The sequence below is a fragment of the Schistocerca serialis genome, chromosome 2 (genome assembly GCF_023864345.2).
Source record: "Schistocerca serialis cubense isolate TAMUIC-IGC-003099 chromosome 2, iqSchSeri2.2, whole genome shotgun sequence".
Lineage (NCBI taxonomy): Eukaryota > Metazoa > Arthropoda > Insecta > Orthoptera > Acrididae > Schistocerca > Schistocerca serialis.
The window spans coordinates 230,228,229-230,250,615 of record NC_064639.1 but is presented as its reverse complement, the minus strand read 5'-3'; the positions used below and the strand labels follow the sequence as shown (position 1 = coordinate 230,250,615).

Sequence of the window (22,387 nt, the reverse complement as noted above, 5' to 3'; positions counted from 1 at the left end):
TTGGGCAGGAAGATCTCCAGACCTCTCCCTAATTGATAACATATGGAGCATCGTGGGCAGGGCCCTGCAACCAGCCCACGATTTTGAACATATAACGCACCAATTAGACAGAGTTTGGCATGATATCCCATAGGAAGACATCCAACAACTCTTGTCAATCAATAAGAAGCCGAATAACTGCTTGCATGAGGATCAGAGATGGACCAACACATTATTGACTTTCTCAGTTTGTGAAGCTCATTCACTTGAATAGACGATACGGTTGTTCCGAAATTGAAATCATTTGTTTGTCTATATATCATCACGTCTTCGATTTCTGTCACAATCAGGTAATTCCTTTGTGGCGTGTCTTTTTTTTTGCCTTAGAGTGTATTTTTAAATAAGTTTCTCATTAGTGTGTTCCAGCAGACCTTAAGATAATAACAGTATTTATCATGAATGCTTTCATAAACAAATTATGTTTTCCCAGTAACCTGCTAATGAACTAGAGCCCACGATTTTCCTTAACTGAGAATGAGCTCACGTGATTGTTCCGCTGTGCCCACATAATCCTATGTATTATTGCTCCCATGTATTAGTGTGTTACAGCTAACATCCATTGTTTCATTTTGAGTACCTTCTGCATGGTTATGTTTGAAGAACTACAAACCTTTATTGAGCTGTTCAACATCATCACATTGTTCTAAGTGGAAAACAGGTCTAGTACCCATAGTTTTGCTGCTGTTTCATCATTTTGCTAACTGATGAATTATTATATATTTGTGTGGCGAAGAGAACATTTCTCCAATGCCAGATTAGTGGTGTGTGTTATGCTTTATGTTGCATCCTATTATACAGATGAGATAAACTGTGGATCGTTGTTTGCTTTGTAGGACAACATGCCTTAATGGTATGTATATCAGAATACACATCCTGACGTCAAAATGTTAATTTACAATCAGCCTTCAGTTTTTGTCTGCATTTAACTTTATGATCACTTCCGGCAATCACACTTTTAGTATGCAAAAAATTTCACAGTGCACCATGATAGAAATTACCTGGTAAACTGTGGCCTATCGCCCCATTCTATGTATATGGATGGATTCTGCACGTATGTTTGGATAAATAGATTCATAGGACCACACCTACTGTATGATGATTGGGGGGGGGGGGGGGGGGGGGGGGGCTTGCAGGGAGCAAAGGAGCAGAGAAAGCAAGCTCCACCTATCAAATCCCAATATCCTGACCGCTGATTATTGTGCTGAGAGTGCCACTGCAGAGGGGACAAGCTGCTCCTGCCTCGCATAGTTGTGGCACTATACACATGAGGTTACTGGTTTGACATGGCACGACAATCGCTAACAGCCATGGCACACACAGGCAGGGAAAAATGACAGTATTGGCAGTGGCCAAACATATAACACTGGCAGCAGCTTCAGCTAATCAAGAGCTATTTATGAAGCACTCACTCAGAGTGTTGAGCATAACCTGTACCAGAACTTCGGTGTACAGACCTAAATGTGTGTTGATGACTGCTTTACTTCATTTGTATTGGTTTGGAATATGGGCAAGGCCAATTTCCACAGCGATGGGAAAATGTAAAACAAAGTGGAGGGTAAAAACCTTAACTGAGAATTCAAAGAAGTCAGTGACACTATACTTACCCTTACGAAGAAAAAGGAGTTTGCTGCTTTAGTTGCATGTATTCCGAAGAGTACTGATAAAATGTCCCCTCCTCCAGCCCCCCCCCCCCCCGCCCCAAATCTCTCTCTCTCTCTATACCCCTCCTTCAAACTAACATATGTGTTGACGTGAAGAAGGCAGAACATAGATACTGACTTGCACCAAGCGGCCGGCCGGAGTCACCGAGCGGTTCTAGGCGCTACAGTCTGGAACCGCGCGACCGCTACTGTCGCAGGTTCGAATCCTGCATCGGGCATGGATATGTGTGATGTCCTTAGGTTAGTTAGGTTTAAGTAGTTCTAAGTTCTAGTGGACTGATGACCTCAGAAGTTAAGTCCCATAGTGCTCAGAGCCATTTTGTACCAGGTGTACCCAGACCCATTTGTCATGAAAAATATGAACCATTTTGCTGTTTGAGCTCTATTCTCTATGCAAAATTGTGCATTTCAAAACGGAAAAAACATAATATCCTATGACTATAATATCACTGAGGCTTTGTTAGAATCAGCCAACTGATACAAATACTTGGGTGAAACACTTTGTAGGGATATCAAATGGATTGATCACATAGCCTCAGTCATGAGTAAAGCAGGTGGTTTATTGGTAGAACACTGGGGAAGTGCTATCGGTCTAAAAAGGAGATCGCTTACATATCAAGAAAATGGTGCAAATGGGTTTGAGCACTATGGGACTTAATATCTGTGGTCATCAGTCCCCTAGAACTTAGGACTACTTAAACCTAACTAACCTAAGGATATCACACACATCCATGCCCGAGGCAGGATTCGAACCTGCGACCGTAGCAGTCGCGCGGTTCCGGACTGAGCGCCTAGAACCGCTAGACCACCGCGCCCGGCGCTTACGTATCACTTGCGCAACTGGTTGTAGAGGGGATTTTGAATGTATACAGGGAAAGACAGCGTGAATGGTGCCATATTTGTTTGATCCGTGAGAGAGTGCTGCAGAGATTCTGAAGAAACTGAAATGGCAGAATCTGGAAAACAAATATAATCTACCCCCAAGAAAGTCTGAAATGTGGGACTCAGGGAAGGCAGGAAAAGGTGTGGACGCGGCCTTGCTCAGTTACCGTTGGTTGCTCGGTAAACATGTACACTTTATTTAAGGAAATAATTTTTTAAAAACAATCATTTTTAAAAATTGACTGTAATACAAGCTACACTGACGGCTGAAGGCCTTATTAAGAAAGAATTCAAAATTATTTGTCGGCTGAAGGCCACAAGCAGTACTTCAGAACAATTAGCGGCTGAAGGCCTGAATTACAAATGAGGAAGACAACTACACGTCAAAAATACCGAAATAATTTTTAAACAACCAAATAAAAAAATTGACTGTAACACGACCTACACGCACAGCTGAAGGCCTTATTAAGAAGAATTCAAATTATTTGTCATCTGAAGGCCACAAGCAATAGGAAGAATTTAAACAAAATATTATTTTTTAAACAATTGACACAATCAGCCCAAATAAAGAAGGGAGTGATCCACAGACAGTGCTCCAAGGATCGACCTGAGAAAGACCCTCAAACGAAAGTAAGGTGAGACAGGCAACCAAGTGCTATACTCACTTAACAGGATGGCAACTCAAACCAGTCACAGTTAAACGCAATACCAACATTCTCACAAAATCTACCTAACGTGCGATGCCCAATACACAATAGAATAACCCATGCCAGGCAGACAGGCAGACTACACTCTTGACATCGTAAAACGACAAACATTGTACAAGAGAACATGTTCAAACGCAAGAATAATCCAAGGTAATCACAAGTTGCCTCCACGAATCCAGTACGCAGACAGCGTTAAAATAACTGCTCATTCAAAACCGCACTAGATACAAACGGATCCGCGAAAACAATTGCACAAACAACTCAAACAGTACTATAACCAGTCACTGTGGAGCAACAAGGGCGAATTGCAAGTCGACACAAACTCAGAGAACCCAGAAGCCGTGGGAAGACCAAATACACGACGTCCGTTGAGACGAGCGACCGAACGACCAACCAACGGTCACTCTCGATCAAGTCTGGCAAGGCAAACGTCCCAGTATGAATCGCCAACTAACAGCTTGTTACCATGAGGACTTCGGCGGACGGATACACACACAATGGTGGCGGTTTCACTACTCGGATATAACGATTCATTCAACTTAAACTGGCTGAATCGGGTCCTTGGCGTGGTCGTGCACTCTCGTGACCACATCCTTCCATCGGGTAGTGCATGTGTTGTGAGCTGTCCCGGCGAGTCCTGGGTCTGTGAGGACCTCACTGGTCCTCCGTCTCAACTGAACTCCCACACGACGACCCAAAAATATTAGAGGTCGCTCCAAAGACAGTGCCACAGTACTCGCTATAGATAAATGCCGCTGCTGCCACTCATGGACAGACAAAGCGAGCAAACGTAGTGGCGCCACTGAACGCACTAAGAAAACGAGGGGTCACAATCCGAATACACGACGCCAACCTGTCAACGGCACGAACGTGAGCCGGAGCATGGCTCAGTCTTCTAACAAAATACCAAGAACTGTCTTTAAATGATGACTCTTAGGAATCTGCTACAACCCCGTACATATCGCTCATGTGGGGATCGTGAGGATAAAATTAGAATAGTTACTGCATGCACAAAGGCATTCAATCATTCTTCCTGCACTCCATACGTGCTTGGACTAGGAAGCAATGGGACGTGGCAATGGGCATATTGTGGAAGGATGCAAGGCTGGTGTCATAGTATTTTTTAAGCTTGCGTTATTAACGTTTGAGAGTTTTCATAGTTAAAAAATATCGAGATTGGATTAGGATATGGAGTGAGTTTTTACTTCTGTCAAGCATCTTTTATCTCACCACTCCTTTCCCTTTTTCCTTTCCTGTTATAAGTTCCAAAAGTTAATGAGTCTTTAGTTTGTGATTATACCACAGTCCTGCTCTACTCATTTCTGTATCAGCAGTTGATAAATAATCAGTGTTAATATTTATTTTGATTTTATTATAAACCATTGTTCCCATGAAAGTTTTTTCTAACAGTAAGCATGAATTTTTATTAAGTCTTTTGTTGCAGGACAATCAATTGAAAACAGTCTTCCCATAATGAAGTGTTTTACATTACTACTACTGCTCATTTCATCATGTAAGTATATTTTTCATTGTTTTTGTTTCAGTATTTCCACAAAAGTAATAAAATATCTAAGATAAGACTGTAGTCTACATTAAAGAGTTGCTTCCCTTATAGGACAATTTTCTGTAAACCAGTCATTAAATGCTTCATAACCCATGTCTCTCATTGTCTTGTCTTTTCTTTAACTGAGCAGAAATGTGGAGTGCCATATTTAATCAGGTACGAAGTATTTCTTCCGCTTTGTAAAGTGTTTCTTGATCTTTTGAACAGTCAAATTGCTGCAGTTGGAGCTAAAATTTGGCTTTCGCAGGATGAATGGGTGGGATCAAGGTTATGTGGGATAATCTTTTTTGCAGCTAAAGCGGGGTGTATACGCTCCGGGACAACCGGGAAAATCCGAGGAATTTTTTCATCCGGGGAAAAAACCTGTGAATTTTTTAGAGCTCCGGGAATTTTTCATTGTTTTAGTCTTCAGTTAATTTTTTGTAGGTTTAACTGATAAGAACTGATAAACAGCAAAATGTGTCAAAGGTCTTAGGACGAAGACTGTGGAATACCGCGTAACAATAAACTTCTGCCGATGAACGTCATGTTACAACTGTTTATATCAAGTTCGTTTGAGCAGTTGCCAGCGGTCTCACGCGCATGCGCAGTTGAGTTGCGTATGCGCAGTACCTCTTCCCGCTTCCGGCTGCTTGAAACTTTTGGAAGTATGGCTGTTAGCTGTTGCAGTAGTAGTGACAAGCAGTCAGATGCTTACGGGAAAGATTTTTCTGGCACGCACAAGTTGCCAGATTCGCTCCTGCGTGGAGCAATATGGGTTGCAGTGGGGGAGGGGGTTAGTCTCCACGTGAGCCGTGTTTACGTTTAGTGATTTTGCTGTTTCCTCACGTTTACAGTTCTCACGTCAAATCAAAACAAAACGGCTGGGAGCTGTCAAGTGAATTAAAATACATTCACATAATTACGGAAGGCTAAAATATGTTATTAGTGTCAGTTTTCTGATTTTATTTTATTTCCACGCAGACAAGCATTAATCGCCTTGCAGAACAATGAAGTTATTTTTGTCAGTTTGTTAAACAAATGTGGCTTTTATTAATCTTTTCCGCAGAGGCGGTCAATTTGTTAGAAACGAAGTATTTCAATCCACACTGTTAGCTAGTTTCAACTGTTCACTGAATTTCAAATGCACATTTTCGTCGTCTGGCATTCTGGCATCATAAAGAACCAATCATGAGATGATACAGTACTGGTACTCCAAGAAAATTTGCATCCCGAAAACAGCACTGAAAAACATAATATCAGGTTGGGCCTACGTCATTGTCAATCTGGGCGTAGGAATGTGCAATTTAAACTGAATTACGCATTTTTGTATGGTTTACGAAATTCCGATGCTCCAGAAGCCCTTGATGTTCTATTTCTTTTATGACGCCATGTACGGTCTCTTTACACACACACACACACACACACACATACGCGTTTTCGGAGCTGCCCATGCGCAGTAACTTCTGTTTTCTGGCGCTCAAGTGAACCTATCTCTAACAGATCGCGGGAAGATATTGTGAATGGTGCTTTGAAAAGCGTTACTTTCAAAGTAAATTTCCATTTACGCAAAATGCAGTGTGAGAATGTGAAATGAATTTCTTAAATTACAGAGCGTTTAACTCTCATTTAAAACTAAACGCTTTGAGGACCAGCCTCCTAGTAGAGTTTCAAGCCCAGAAGACCAGATTAACGTCATTATTTAAAATTTTACTGCCACATTTGTGTGCTGTATCTTAAAATGTAACAAACGCAAAAAGACGAACATTATACGCGAAAGCTTAGCTTTTCTTGTAGCTACACTATGTACATTAATATAAACCATTAACTTTTCCTGTTTGTGTGTTCACGCTACTTAACAGTGATGCTATTGGCTAACTACATCACACGTCCTATGCTCTGAATATCTGCTGTCATTGGCTGGCGAAATCACGTGGCATGAGCCATGATTGTCAATATCTATGAAATTCTCCAACAGCCGTGTATTTTTATTATTGATTTAAGCCCTCCAATGCGTGCTTATGACTAGTTCTTCGATGCTCTCTTCCATTCCTAATACATTTTGTGCCCTGCTGATAATTTCTCCTTCCTCTCCTGTGAAAGTGGAGCCTTGTAATTGAGATGTTATTTTTTTATTTTGATTACAATCAGTGTCGGCATTCCACTATGTAATCTTCAGGCCACATATGCATCTCTCAAATGAGCAATATTGCTATACTGTGCCATATATCCCTGGATTTCATGAATTCAAACCGTTTCACAAGTTTTCTAATGAAGCACTTGTGAAGCACTTTGAATTCACGAAATCTTGTGATATATGGCACTGTATGGCATTATTGTTTATTTTGAGAGATGCATCATCATGCGAAGGCCAGGCAGCAGGCACCAGGGGGCTTGACCATGCAGGAGAGGCAGAAGGCAGCAACATCCACAAGGAGGATGAGTCCATTCCCACAACAGGGACACCGCATGAGTCCAGGACACGTGCTGAGGGAGGAGGTGGAGGCACAGTGTCAGACCTGCAGCCTCACTGTGGTATGAGGACGTAGCCAGTCGTGATGGTGCACCACCAGCCCATCTCTGGTGTGCACCATGCAGAGGCAGTGGCCTTAGCTGCTGTGGACTGTGGTTGGAATTCACTTTGTTGGCTGAACCCCCAAGCCTAGACCACAGAGCCAGGAGTGAACATGACGAGGGTCACACTGACGGGCATTGGTGAAGTGCTGTGACCACCTTCAGGAGGGTGCATGGCTGAGGAGCATGGAGCATCCTAGCTGGATTCCAATCCCCCATGGGTATAAACCTGTAGGAACTTAAGAAGTGTGTTAAGGCGTCATTCATGGAGGAATTAGCGACAAACATTTTTGTTTGAGCTTTGAACACGTGGACCAGTTGTTCTGCCTCACCATTAGATTCAGAGTGAAAAGGAGGAGCAGCCTCTCGGTGAATGTCTTCATGGGCATAAAAATTATGGAATGCCTGAGGCACACGGAGGACTGTTACCTGTCACGAGCATATAAGGCAGTCCTTCAATAGGAAAATTTTTGGAGAAAGACTTACTCATAGCTGCAGCTGACATTGAAAGGACAGCGGATAACACATGGAAATTTAGAGAAAGCATCAACAACCTACAAACAGGAAGAATTTTGGAAGGGTTCCACGAAATCAACATGGATGTGTTCCCAGAGGCACTGTAGTGTGGGCCAGGGAGAGAGCATCAACTGCAGTGCAACCTCTTGGATAGCACACAGAGAGCAGGCCGCAACAAGATGTACAATGTCACTGTTGATACCGGACCAGATCACTTGCCGACAGGCCAAAAACTTGGTATATGAGGCCCCCTCCCCCCCCCCCCCCCTGAAATGTTCCTGTTGTAGGAGCTGAAGCACATCCCACCGAAGGGCAGTTGGGATCATAACCCTAGGTGACAGCCACTCTTAGCTGAGAAAACAACACCATCAAATACTGAAAGGCAGTGACAGACGGCAAAATAGGTACACAAAGAATCAGAAGCCCTGCATAGGCCTGCCTGGCCAACCATACTTGATGCAAAACCAGATTGGCAGCAACAGCAGCTGGGATTCTGGAGCCCGTAATGTAAGCCCTTCCATTGTACATTACACTTCAACATCTAAGTGAAAAAAAAGTTCGTCCTGATGAAAAGTAGGATCTGGTCCTATTGGAAGCTGGGGGCAGCATGCCAGCACTGGCATGTTGTGGAGTAGACTGAAAACGTATTTCACAGTTGTAACAACACAAGCAAGGCCCACTGCTGCAGGTGATATGCTGCTTTGTCGGATAATGAAGCAGAAGGATTAAACAATGAAACTAAGGGCAGGTGGTCAGTAGTGAGGTGGAACTTTCATACAAGAACACATGAATTTTTTGAGGGCATAGTCAATAGTCAGCACTTCTTCTTCAACTATGGAGTAGTGCTGCTGAGAAGAGTAGAGTGTTTTTGACATGTAAGCCATTGAACATCCCGAAACATCCTCATATCAGTGTGTGAGAATGGCCCTGAGTCCATACTGTAGCAAAAACCGTGTGCTGGCCAGGATGGAAAGGAGCCAAACAAGAAGCATAATGTAATTTAGATTTCAAAAGCATGTATGTGTACTTGCAGGCGAGCATCCGCTGAAGAGGAACATTCTTGTGGAGCAACTCATCGAGCGGATGGGCACCCTGAATAAGTTTTTTAGTAGTAAGGAATTTTACCTAAAATTTCTAGGAGTTCTTAGACATTTGTAGGGCGAAGCAGAGCTGTGACCATGGTGACATGATGATGTAAAGGCTTAACACCATCCCGAGAACCCTCAAACACCAAATTCACACTATATGGCTGTAAAAAGTGTAACTTGAAAAGTTGCATTTCAACTCTGCTGTATGCAGGACTGTGAACAAGGTGCATAAGGTATGTAAATGCTCTTTTGTGGGTGCACACAGCATGGTGATATCATCGACATAGTTGATGTACTACAGAACGGACATCATCAGTTGTTCCAGGGCACTAGCCACACTGAATGGAAGGTGCCTAAAAGGTGCGTTAATCACAAAGAGCCATTTGGAATCCCAATCCAACAGAACCCGTGAAAAGGCTTTACATAAATTAGTTTAAAAAATAAAAAACTAAGCCCCAGTGAGTTTAGCCAATAATGGGCCAAGGAGTAGGTGTTAATGATAGATTGTGTGTTAACTGAAACATTAAAGTCATTGCAGAGGCGAAGCCAACCAGTCAATCTTTTTAACCACTGACATCATGTAATAGGCTGTATGACTCCCATCGAAGTCAGCCTGTGTGATTCTGATTTAAATTGATCATGCAAAGCCACTGAAATAAGGCACACACAAAAAAGTGTGGCCATGCGATATGTTTCAGGGTAATGTGGACTGCAAAATTAGTGGCACAACCTAACCCACTTGAGAAAAGAGATGAGAACTCAACACACAGAGACTCTAACTATTGACAAGGGATCTGTTTCAAAACGAGGCGCACTGTATCTGAAATGGAAAAATCAAAACCATTGAAAGCATGCAGAACAAACAAAACTGTGGCACCAGCATCATCCACTACCAAAAAAGTCAAGGAACGAACCACAGATTTATACATAGTGGGAGCTATAAATTGCCTCGTAATTGGAATGTGCTGCTTGTTGTAACTCACCAAATGTTGAGTAACCAGAGAAAATGCCAGAGATACCAAAATCCACACAAGTTTGTGTGTTCAGTAAAGTCACAAATGTATCTCCATCCACTTGTAGTCTGAGCACTTTGTCCATCACTCACACTTCAATAAACAGTTTGTCATGATTTGTAAGCACTGGAGATATACAGTTAATGTCCATGTCCATCTCTGCAAGAAGGTACTGGGACCAAAACATGGACACAATATGTCCTTTTTTCCTGTAGTTGTTGCAATTCATCCAGCACTTAGGGCACAGGGACCTATAAAGTTGCATGAAACAGTATGGGCAAGATGGGAGCACAGATTGCTGCCATTGCTGTGGTTGTTGTTTGGTATGCCACTGTCAGTGCAGTGCAGACGCTGTGTTTGTACAGCTGCCATATTGTCTTCCTCCTGAGAACTTACTGACACCCAATGACCAGGAACAGAAGCCACCACGGCGATGTTGCACCAAGCTTCAGTATAATCAGCAGTAGCATGAGGTGCCTCAAAAGATTGACCAATATTTAATGCTTCAGCCAAAGGTGGATTCTTGCACTGTAGTGTGCACTGATGCACCTCCATGTCAGTAGCCATCTGAATGTTAGTTTCATGGACCATACAATCAACATAGGAATCATGATGACTGTCAGTAACAAACTGACATTTGGACTGAGGCTGTGGAGTTTGGATGCCCAAGCCCAGTTAGACTGGCGGGGCTGTTTATGACAGTATAATTACAGTGCTGCAATTAAATGCATCCATTTATGAAGATAACTGGACAACAGCTCACATATTTCATCAAACGAAAGTGGCGCAGTTCCCCGAAGTGGGGATAACTGGCACACGAACTGGTAGATCCGAGGATAAATCTGAGAAAGGAACAAAGCCTTACAAATGTTTCCATCAGTGAAAACAAAAGCAAGGAAGTGTTGCCGAAGCCACTTCTCATAAGCATCCTAGTCTTCGGCCGTGTCTTCATAAGGGGGAAAGGGTAGAGGGTATACCAACAGTGTAAAAGCCTGCATTGTCAGTGTGGCTAAAGTTTCATGACAGCAACTGTAAGAGCCTACTGCTGCTTGCAGAGGCATTGGACCACTGCCTCCATGACAGAAGAACTGAAGGAACAGCCAGACAGACTGAGCATATGGAAAAGAACATGACACTTGTCACTAATTGTATCGTACTGTAAGATGCAAGCAACAGCACAGCCATGATGAACCTGAGTTTATTCTTCTTCCACATACAAGAAAACAACAATTAAGGACATAGACAAAAACATAGAAACAGTCCAGGTATTGATAATTGCAGCTGCTGGAAATATGTATTTCCACAATGTAAGATCAAGTGCCTGCTGCATTGCATGTATAAAGAGGAGGGCTCCGGTAGATGACGTGGCAGATGCTATGCTGTGTGCGTGTGCACGAGTCATGTGACCCACCACAAGCGGCCTCTGGTGGCTGGCCCCTGCATATGCTCTTGGGAGAATATTTGAAGTGTTGTGTGTCAGCAGCCTGGTGAAGCAGTGCATATCTTAGTATTATATACAAGGTTATAACACATGCACCTTGTCTACTATGCTCTATGCTGCTTGAGGTAACTCATACCAGGACAGAAGATTTTGTCAAGAGATTTTTGTGAGTAATATAATTCCTTGCAACTGATAATATGCTATAATGTATGACAATAGCAAGAAGACAGTTCTTACCATATCAGTAACTATGACACTTAATGCAAATATTTAAATAAATATTCTAACACTTCTGGCATTAATTACTCTTAAATTCAGTTTGTACCTTCAACATCTATATCATTTTGCAACATTGTGTTATTTATACTATCATTTCTATATCTAAATTATGGTTTGTTCATTCCACAAGGGTTTAAATCTGGTATTTTATTTATAAAATTACAAAAAGACAGAATGATTTGCCGGTACTTACCTCCAGGAAGTGTAATTCTGTGTGCTACCGACTCAGAATTTCACCTATCGAAGATAAGTACTATTTCCTCAAGTGAATTTTACTTTTGGCAGCATTAAATTTATGTGATAGAATTTTTGTGTTGTGTTTCTTTCTTCTTTTGTTGACAATATTATTACGATGAAATTGCTACTCACCATATAGTGGAGATGCCAAATTTGGCATTAATTGGCTCTGGGAGCAGACAACCAATGCAAGTGCCTTTGCTAACAGCACAGTGTCACCTACACTGCCTCTCCTGGGTTTGTGACCATATTAGTAGGACCCTAGATGGCTGGAAAACTATGACCTGGTCAGTCACTAAGAGCTGATGGTAGGGTCAAAGGGTCCTAGTGTGGTGCAGATCTCATGAAGCCATGGACCCAAGTTGCCAACAAGACACTGTGCAGGCTGGTGGTCGCTTGATAATGATGTGGGCTGTGTTTACTTGGGATGGACTCGGTCCTCTGGTTCAGCTGAACCTCTTGGAGACTGTTTGTAGCAATTCATGGACTGTATGTTCCCAAGTAGTGATGGAATTGTTTTGGATGGCTGTGCACCATGTTAGCTGACCACAGTTGTTCGTGATTGGTTTGAAAAACATTCTGGATGATTTGAGTGAACGATTTGGCCATCCAGTTGCCCAACATGAATCCCACCAAATATTTGTGGAACAGTCAGTTCATGCACAAAACCCTGCACTTTTTCAATTATGGATGGATATATAGGCAGCATGACTCAGTATTTCTAGGGGGACTTCACACAACTTTCTGAGTCCATTCCAAGTTGAGTCGCTACACTACACTGAGCAAAAGGAGATTTTACATGTTATTAGGAGGCATCCCATGACTTTTGTCACCTAAGTGTATTTAGGCTCATCTGTATATTTTGAAAATTCATATTTCTCTGTTTCTGTAATTACTGTGAACTTTACACTGTTTGTGGATGTATTATTGTTTCCACCTTTATTTAATTCCACTTTTACACTACACCTACATCTATGTATACACTCTACAAACCAGTGTGAGGTGCATGGCAGAGGGTGTGTCCCATTGTACCAGTTATTAGGGTTTCTTTCTGTTCCATTCACATATGGAGTGTGGGGACAATGAGTATTTGAATGTCTCTGTGCATGCAATAACTATTCTAATGTCATCCTCACAATCCCTATGAAGGGGATACTATGGGGTTGTGGTGTATTCCTAGAGCATTTAAATCCAGTTCTTGGAGCTTTGTTATTAAACTTTCTTGGGATAGTTTACGTCTGTCTTCAACAGTCTTTCAGTTCAGTTCCTTCAGTACCTCTGTGACACTATGCCATAGGACCATTCGTGCTGCTCTTCTCTGTATACATTCAATATCCCTTGTTAGACCTATATGGTACAGGTCCCACACACTTAAGCAATAATCTAGAACCAGAAACACAAGTGATTTGCAAGCAATGTCCATTGCAGACTGATTGTACTTGCCCAGTATTCTATCAGTAAATTGAAGTCTACTACCTGCTTTACCCATGAGTGAATGTATGAGATCATTCATTTCATATCCCTGCAAAGTGCTACACCCAGGCCGATTCTGACAGTGACTCACTAACATTATGGTCATAGAATACTATGTTTTTTTTTCATTTTGTGAAGTACAAAATATTACATTTATGAAGAATTAGAGCAAGTTGCCAATCTCTGCACCACTTTGAAATCTTATCAAGAGCTGACTGAATATTATTCAGCTTCTTTCAGATACTACTTCATTATGCGTAACTGCATCATCTGCAGAAAGCCTGATTTTGTGATTAATATTGTCTGCAAGGTCATTAATATACAACATGAACAACAAGGGTCCCAACAAACTTCCCTGGGGCACACCCAAATTTGCTTCTACATCTGAAAATGACTCTCCATCCAAGATAACATGCTGCATCCTCCCTACCAAAAAATCCCCAATCAAATCACAAATATCACTTAATACCCTATATAACTGTACTCCTGACAATAAATTTAGGCATGGTACTGAGTCAAACGCATTTTGGAAATCAAAATACAGCATCTATCTAATTTCCTTGATCCAAAGCTTTCAGTATGTCTTGTGAGGAAAGTGTGAGTCGGGTTTCACATGATCAAAGTTTACAAAATCCATGCTGGTTGGCATTGAGGAGGTGATTTTGTTCAAGATACCTCATTATGTTTGACCTCAGAATATGTCCTAACATTCTACAACAAATTTTGTCAAGGATATTGGATGGTAGTTTTGTGGGTCACTTCTACAACCCTTCTTGGAGATGGGTGAGACCTGTGCCTTTTTCCGGAAAGTGCATGTGGTTTTTTGTTTGAGGGATTATAATTAGAAGAGGGGCTAACTCTGCCACAAATTCAGTATAGAATCTGATAGGGATTTGACTGGGGTCTGGTGTTTTGTTCAATTTTAATGATGGTAATACTTATTTCATTATTCTTTTTAGTGGTATGAGGATTAAATTGGGGCAGTTCTCCTGGGTTTTCCTTTGTAAAGGAACACTTGAAAATGGAGTTAAGCATTTTCAGTTTTTGCTTTGCTACCATCAGTTTCATTTCCTGTCTTATTTGCTAGGGACCGGACACTAACTTTGGTGCCACTACAGCCTTTACATATGACCTGGATTTCTTTGGGTTCTGTCAAGATCACTTGACAATATTCTGCTACGATAGTCATTGAAGGCATCACACATTGCTCTCTTGACAGCCAAATGCATTTCATTCAGCATCTGTTTATCTATAGCCCTATGCTTTGTTTTACATCTTTATGCAGTACTCTCTGTTTCTTTAGAAGTTTCTTAACAGTGACTGTATACATTGTAGGTTCCCTCCCATTATGAACTGTTCTAATGAGTACATATTTATCCGGAGCAAGATCAAGTATTCTTTTAAACTTGAGCCAGAGTTCCTCTACATGTTCCTTCCCTTTGCTGAAAGTTTCAAGTTCCTCATTTAGGTATGACACTACCGATTTTTTTATGTAGTTTACTGAATATATGTATACAGGGAGGTCCATTGATAGTGACCGGGCCAAATATCTCATGAAATAAGCATCAAACGAAAAAACTACGAAGAACGAAACTTGTCTAGCTTGAAGGGGGAAATCAGATGGCACTATGGTTGGCCCGCTGGATGGCGCTGCCATAGATCAAATGGATATCAACTGCGTTTTTTAAAATAGGAACCCCCATTTTTTATTACATATTCGTGTAGTACGTAAAGAAATATGAATGTTTTAGTTGGACCACTTTTTTTGCTTTGTGATAGATGGCGCTGTAATAGTCACAAACATATGGCTCACAATTTTAGACGAACAGTTGGTAACAGGTTGGTTTTTCAAATTAAAATACAGAACTTAGGTACTGCTTATTTTAGCCATCCTTTGTACATTGGTAATCATTGTTGCCACAACTGTGTCATGGTCACTGATACCAGTTTCTATGTGGACATCCTCAAAGACGTCGGCTCTGTTTGTTGGCATTAGATCCAGTGTATTTCCACCATGAGTGAGTTTCCTAACTATCTGTTCTATATAGTTTTCAGAGAAGACATTTAGTAAAGTTTCACAGCATGCCTTATCATGCCCGCCACTAAGAAAACTGTAACTTTCCCACTTAACTGTTGGATGATTGAAGTTTCCATTGATGATTACAGTATGATGGGTAACTTAAGTACAAGTGAACTAAGGTTACAACAGGAGGTGAGTCTGGGGGGCGATAGGATCCAGTTATCTTTTTATGCCCACCCTTGATACTGAGCCTCAGTATCTATCTCAATGGATTTGAGTTTCTTGTCTACTGCGACAAATACACTACCTCCATTTCCTATTTGTGTATCCTTTCGATATACACTTAAATTTACCCAAAAATCTCACTGCTATCAATTTCAGATTTCAACCAGCTTTCTGTACCTGATAACATGTGAGACACACTACTTTTTATGAGTGCTCCAATCTCTGACACACTGTTGTGAATGCTTTGGGGGTTAACAACTAGGATTTTAATTCCCTCACCTGTGGGAGGCTTTCTTTTGATCTTACACTGATACTTCTGGGTTTCCTACTGCTATCCTTATCTGGATCAGAGGGAGAGTTCCATAATTTAAAACATTCCTGTGTGCACCCCACACACAGTCAGCTGCCTAAGTACAAGCCTCTGACGTGTAGTGCACACCCCGACCCATTTATGGGGACCCTACAGTTCTCAACCCCATGGCACAAGTTCAGGAAGTTGCAGCCCAGCTTGTCACAGAACCTTCTTCAAAGTCCCTGGTTCAGTCCTTCCACTCAACTCAGAACCAATGGGCCACAGTCAGCTCTGGGGACAATGCTGCAAATTGTGAGCTTTGTTGAAACTTCATATGCATAATTTTAGCAGATTGTTCTATTGTGTACTGCTCTCTTCACGAAGTGTCTTTAATGTAGATTGTGGTATTTAATTCTCTTATTAAACAGTGGTAAGTCATTGTTATAGCTACCTACAAAAATGCACAATGTTTGAGACAGTTTTTATTCTGAAGTTGATATGGACCTTGTATGATACTGACTCCCATTTGTTCCTTTTTTCTTTTTTCTTAATAACCTACTCTCCGCCATGCACTTCAAGGTGGTTTTGCAGAGTTAGATGTAGATGTGGAACATTATGTAGAAAAAGAGGACAGGGGATGGAAAAAAAATAATATGGTATTCATTGCTTTGTGGGTGTTAATCGAAAGATCAAGAAATGAGAGACATGTGTATCAGATGTAGCTGACAAAACATTGTAATAGACAATAATTGTAGTATAAAAAATAATATGGTATTCATTGCTTTGTGGGTGTTAATTGAAAGATCAAGAAATGAGAGACATGTGTATCAGATGTAGCTGACAAAACATTGTAATAGACAATAATTGTAGTAGCAAGTTTTAAGTCTAAAAAGAGAAATAGACATTAAATATCTGCTTATGATATTTTAAGCTGAAAGAAAATTGTCACCCTCATATGAAAATGGGGGATAGGAAGAAGGTGTAAGAATATTAGGGAACTGGTTAAGAAAATCAGAAATCATTGTTACAAATAGTCATTAAAGGGTAATACTCGAACAAAGTTGACCGTTGAATATAATATCTGAGATATGAAGACATTGCAAGTTAAAAATGTTAAATAGTGCTGCTATTGATTCAGAGATGCAAAAACAATAAAATGGCTAAGAAAAAGTAGAAGATAACATAACTTGTTTCATTTCAGATTCTCTGTTAATCGTTTAGACACAGTTTGGCTTATATTATTCATTTTTGCAACTGGATATGCTAATTGTAATACATACTTTGTAGTTATAAATATTTTGCACAAAAGCAACTGCCTCTCTAACACACAGCCAAAGATTTAGACTGTATAATAATTTTTACTTTTCATTATTATTTAGGTGGAGTGTTTGCAAGGAATATACCGAGCAATCTCATCGACTGCTACTCAAATCAAACACTGATGGAACGAGACAATCGACTGCCAGCAACACTTACAACGCTAATAGATATAATTCGTAAACTAGAGTTACTGCATAACTCTGATGTGCGAGTGTTGAGTACTGCTCTTCTTAATACGTAAGTTTCATTTAAAAATATTGCTAAGTAATGCACTTACTTGTCACAATTACTTAATCTACTAAAACACATAGCTGAGAGTAATTATGTGGAAGGGTGAACAATATGAAACATTATTGTGTAGCACCTATTTCAACAATGGGAAATGGAGAAAGAAGAGTTCACCTATGGGTCACTTAGGAAGAAGTAACTTGAGGAGGGCTGATACACACAAAAATTTAAAAATGCATTTGAATCTTGTTTTCTAAATCTCATCATGCAGTGTAAGAGAAAGAGTAACTTCTTTGAGGGAAGAAAAAGTCACACAAAATATCATACCTATAGTAACACCAGGCATTTGTAAACAAAATGATTAGGAGTGAACAATTTTTGCACACCTCATTTTCAAATTCTGAAGGATTCTTATTCACATTGTGATTAAATAACTAAAAAACCAGTACCCTGATACTTAATTGAGTTTCTGAGTAGATAAGAACTTTCCCAATAAAAGCTAACTACATTTTCCTTTCAGAATTTTTTCTCATCATACACCTGTACTTCTTGTCATCCAATAAAATTTGTTGGTATAGTATAATTTTGTACTAATTTGCATGCAGAAAATATGGCAGTTTTTATGCACAATGAATGGGTGATAACTGTGAAAGATATGCTGGTGACTGCTGGTCAGTAGAAAATTGTCTATTGGAACTAACCATTCAAACATGAAGATGATTTGTACAATGAGAACTATCTGAAATATCATTTGTAAAAATGGTTTATTGAAGTTATCTGGATATAGATGATCTCTGTCTGTACAAAAAAACTACACTTTCCAACTTAATGCATGCCAGGTGGCCATCGATGATGAAAATTTATTCAATAAAATTTTTAACAATATCCAGGTAGATCTTGAAAAACATGAAGCTATCATGAAGACTGGCAACTACCTCATAATGCAGAGAATGGTTAAGCTGCATACTTCATAAAAGCACAGCATTCTGATGCTGTATCTGGCAGACCGCCAGTCATCCCTGCTCACTTCCGCAGGCAACACTATAGCAGTTCCTTCATCCCTACCCCACTACTCTCCCTCACCATCTCCTGCCTTTTCTTTACCTTTCTACCCATCCTATCTGAGATTGCTGCTCACCACAGTTGGGTCTTAGTGCCCAGAGAGAGTAGTGACTATGTGCATTTGTGTGCATTTTTCTATACTTGGAAACCCCCGGCCAGTAGCTTGGTCCACTTTCAGATCTGGCTTTATGCCACACAGTGTTTCTCTTATTGTGAATAGCAGTCTATTCTGTTTCATATTGCTGTTATTCCATCTTATATTTTCCATTGTTTATTCACGAAAAGTAAAACGGCACAAACTGTGCACTACATGATTAATGAATCACAGTTAGTCTGTAATGGAAACAAGGTGTTAGTGGTTAGTGTTTAACGTCCCGTCGACAACAAGGTCATTAGAGATGGAGCGCAAGCTCGGGTTAGGGAAGGATTGGGAAGGAAATCGGCCGTGCCCCTTCAAAGGAACCATCCCGGCATTTGCCTGAAACAATTTAGGGTAATCGTGGAAAACCTAAATCAGGATGGCCAGAGACGGGATTGAACCGTCATCCTCCCGAATGCGAGTCCAGTGTGCTAACCACTGCGCCACCTCGCTCGGTTGGAAACAAGGAAGTAACAATGTACAGAGTTGTGAAATGGCTTGTACAATGAAAAGTACCTTCTGTATGTTGTTATAGTTATACCCAGAATATATTTTTGGATGGCAGATGGATATATTAGAGGCAGATATCAGTACTTGATTCCATCTACAAACTAATTTTTGTTCCTATAACTGTTATGTGATGATATAGCTATCAGCAGTAAATACATAATGAGCAAACACATTAAGGTGACTCATTACTTTGGTAAAGCTGGCCTTAAAGTGGTGCCCAACCACACTACTTGATTTGAGAACAAATCAAGTGAGAACTGTAAATATTTATTAAATTCTCTTGTGGATACACAGTTTAAAGCTGAATTGCTTTTTGGTATAGTTTTCTGTAAGCTCATGGCAGCCCATGTGAGCTTAAAAACTGTCAGAATTCTCTTAGGAAAGAAAACTATTGTTTCAGAGTCTACACAAGCACCAAGGGACAGAATAGCATACCTCATCTTTAAAATGGAATTACTTGCTTCTTTAAAGGTTCCAAGCATAGAGTTATCACTCAGAACAAGTTCTGATCAGTGTGGTGGATTCAGACTACAGGTTTGTGAGTGTCACAACCATTAACACACACTGTATGGGGCCTTGCATTATCTACTGAAACAGATCATGAATTGTAATGGCTTCAAAGTATTTTGCAATTGTGTCCTTCGATAAAAAGTTCTTGGTTAACGTGCCACATAAATTTCTGATAAAATTCTAAGCTTTTGAATACTGTCTCCATTACTATCATCAAGGGCTAAGTCTGATTGTTATTATATGGGCAAGTCTCCCACATTTATGCTCAGAGGACATCTGATTGGCTAGATTATGTCATGATGACACCACAGATATGGCACATACTGAGATGGAGCCCTCTGCATCCATAATTACATTTTTGCTCACTTGTAGCACCACGACTCATATCACACAGCACGCTATGTGAAGCCTTCCTTGGTGACCTATCAGGCATTGTCATGATCATCTGTAGAAAAATATCCATTGCATTATGATTTTATAGCTTTTAAGAGGTCTCACTGTGTTGCGCTGATGACAGTGCCACCTTGGATGTTCTACAAGACATTGCTGTTTGCATCCCAAACCAGTGTCAGCATAATCTTTCCTGGTAGTATTTATTTATTTCATGTTCTGTGGATCCATACAGTGATGAGTTTCACATGGATGTAGAACATGTCAAGATTATGATTACATATAATTACATGAATATTAAATTACAATTTACTACTTAGCAGATATTGGAGTATTACAAGTAAAACAATAAATTATTGTTATCTTCAATCCCAAATAGCAACATGTTTAACAGATATAGTTAATGGTACAAAATGAAAATAAGAATATCTATATAAAGTACTTAAATTTGACAAATTATTGTTTTCCTCTTCAGGAGTGACGTGAAGAACAGTTTTACAGGCATATTCATTACCAAGCTGTTGAGAAGTCATTCAGCAACAAATATGCAATAAAAATACTTCCCTGAACTACACAGTGACTGAATGAAATAATGAAATCCACATAAAATACTTGTATCAATACCTAACTGTCACAAAGCTTTTCAGTTATATGTTATCTTGTGTAAGGTCTGTTTCACAAATCCAGTTTGAAATTTTTACAGTTTGGATGATGATGTATGAACCATTCTGAGCTCTTTCTTCATTCTCCTCTGATCAGTGACAGCAGACTCAAGATGTATCCTCAATGATAGTTATTTGGCAATGTGCTGGAGAATTTCCTCACAAATACAGAAACACATTACACATTCAATTCAGTCATCATAAATTGATGCAACCCTTGTGTAAACACCTCTGAAACTGAAACCCATTGTTGATCACATGTGGTGATGCATATCTACATGACTATTATGCAGGTCACACCTAAGTGCCTGTCAGAGACTTTGTTGAACTATCTTCAGGCTATTTCTCTCCCATTCCACTGTCAAAAGTGTGCTGGAAAAATCAACACATAAATCTTTTGTATGAGCTTTGATTTCTCTTATTTTATTACAATGATCATTTTATTCTATGTAGCTGGGTGTCAACAAACATTTGCACATTTGGAGGAGGAAGGTGGTGACCGAAATTTCATGGAAAGATCTCTTCCTGCATCTAAAAATGTGTGTTGTTTTAATGATTACCACCCCAACTCATGCATCATATCTGTGTCAGTCTCTCCCCCATTTCCTGATAATACAAGATGAACTGCCCTTCTTTGAACCTTTTCAGTGTCCTCCATATATCCTATGTAAGGATCCCATATCATTCAGCAGTACTCCAGAAGAATGATGGATAAGCATAGTATAGGCAGTCTCTTTAGTAGATCTTTTGTGTCTTGTAAGTGTTGTCAGTAAAATGCAGTCGTTGGTTCCCCTTCCCCACACCAATTTCTATGTGATCATTTCAGTTTAAGTTGTTTGTAATTGTAATTCCTAGGTATTGAGTTGGACTGACAGTCTTTTGATCTGTGTGGTTTAGTGTGTAACTGGAATTTAATGAATTCCATTTGGTACTCCCATGGATGACTTCACATTTTTCATTATTTAGAGTCAATGCCACTTTTTGAACCATCAGATATATCGTCTAAATCATTTTGCAATTACTTTTATCTCCTGCTGAGTTTTCGAGATGGTAAATGGCAGCATCATCTGCAAACAGTTTAAGAGTGATGCTCATATTATCTCCTAAATTATTTACGTAGATTAATAACAGCAGGGAGCCTATAACATTTCTGTTTTACTTGACAACTTTGTACCAATTGTTACAAATTGTGATCTTTCTCAAATGAAATCACTAATCCAGTCACATACCTGAGATGACACTCTGTAGGCACGCAATTTGAGTAGAAGCCACTTGTGAGGGAAAGTGTCAAAAGTCTTTTAGAAACCTAGAAATATGGAATCAAACTGAGGATACCTCTCAGTGGCACTCATTGCTTCATGTGAGTAAACAGCCAAGACTGATGGTTTTTGAGTGTGTACTATGTGTCAATAGATCGTTTTCTTAAAGGTAATTCATAATTTTCAAACACTGTATATATTCCAGAATGCTACCGCAGATCAATGTGAGTGATATGGGCCTGTAATTCAGTAGATTACTCCTATTTCCATTTTTGGTTATTGGTTATTGATGTGACCTGCACAAGTTTCCAGTCTAC

At 40.1% G+C, this 22,387-nt stretch overlaps 1 protein-coding gene across 1 annotated transcript in view; it reads left to right on the top strand.

Moving 5' to 3' along the window:
- Positions 1–4,738: 4,738 nt before the first annotated feature.
- Positions 4,739–22,387, top strand: part of LOC126455857 (uncharacterized) — a 136,464-nt gene continuing 118,815 nt past the window's right edge. Inside the window, exons 1-2 of the mRNA XM_050091619.1 lie at positions 4,739–4,802; positions 17,370–17,547. Coding sequence (XP_049947576.1) covers positions 4,763–4,802; positions 17,370–17,547 — 218 coding nt within the window. The 5' untranslated portion in view covers positions 4,739–4,762. The remainder of the gene's footprint in view (positions 4,803–17,369; positions 17,548–22,387) is intronic.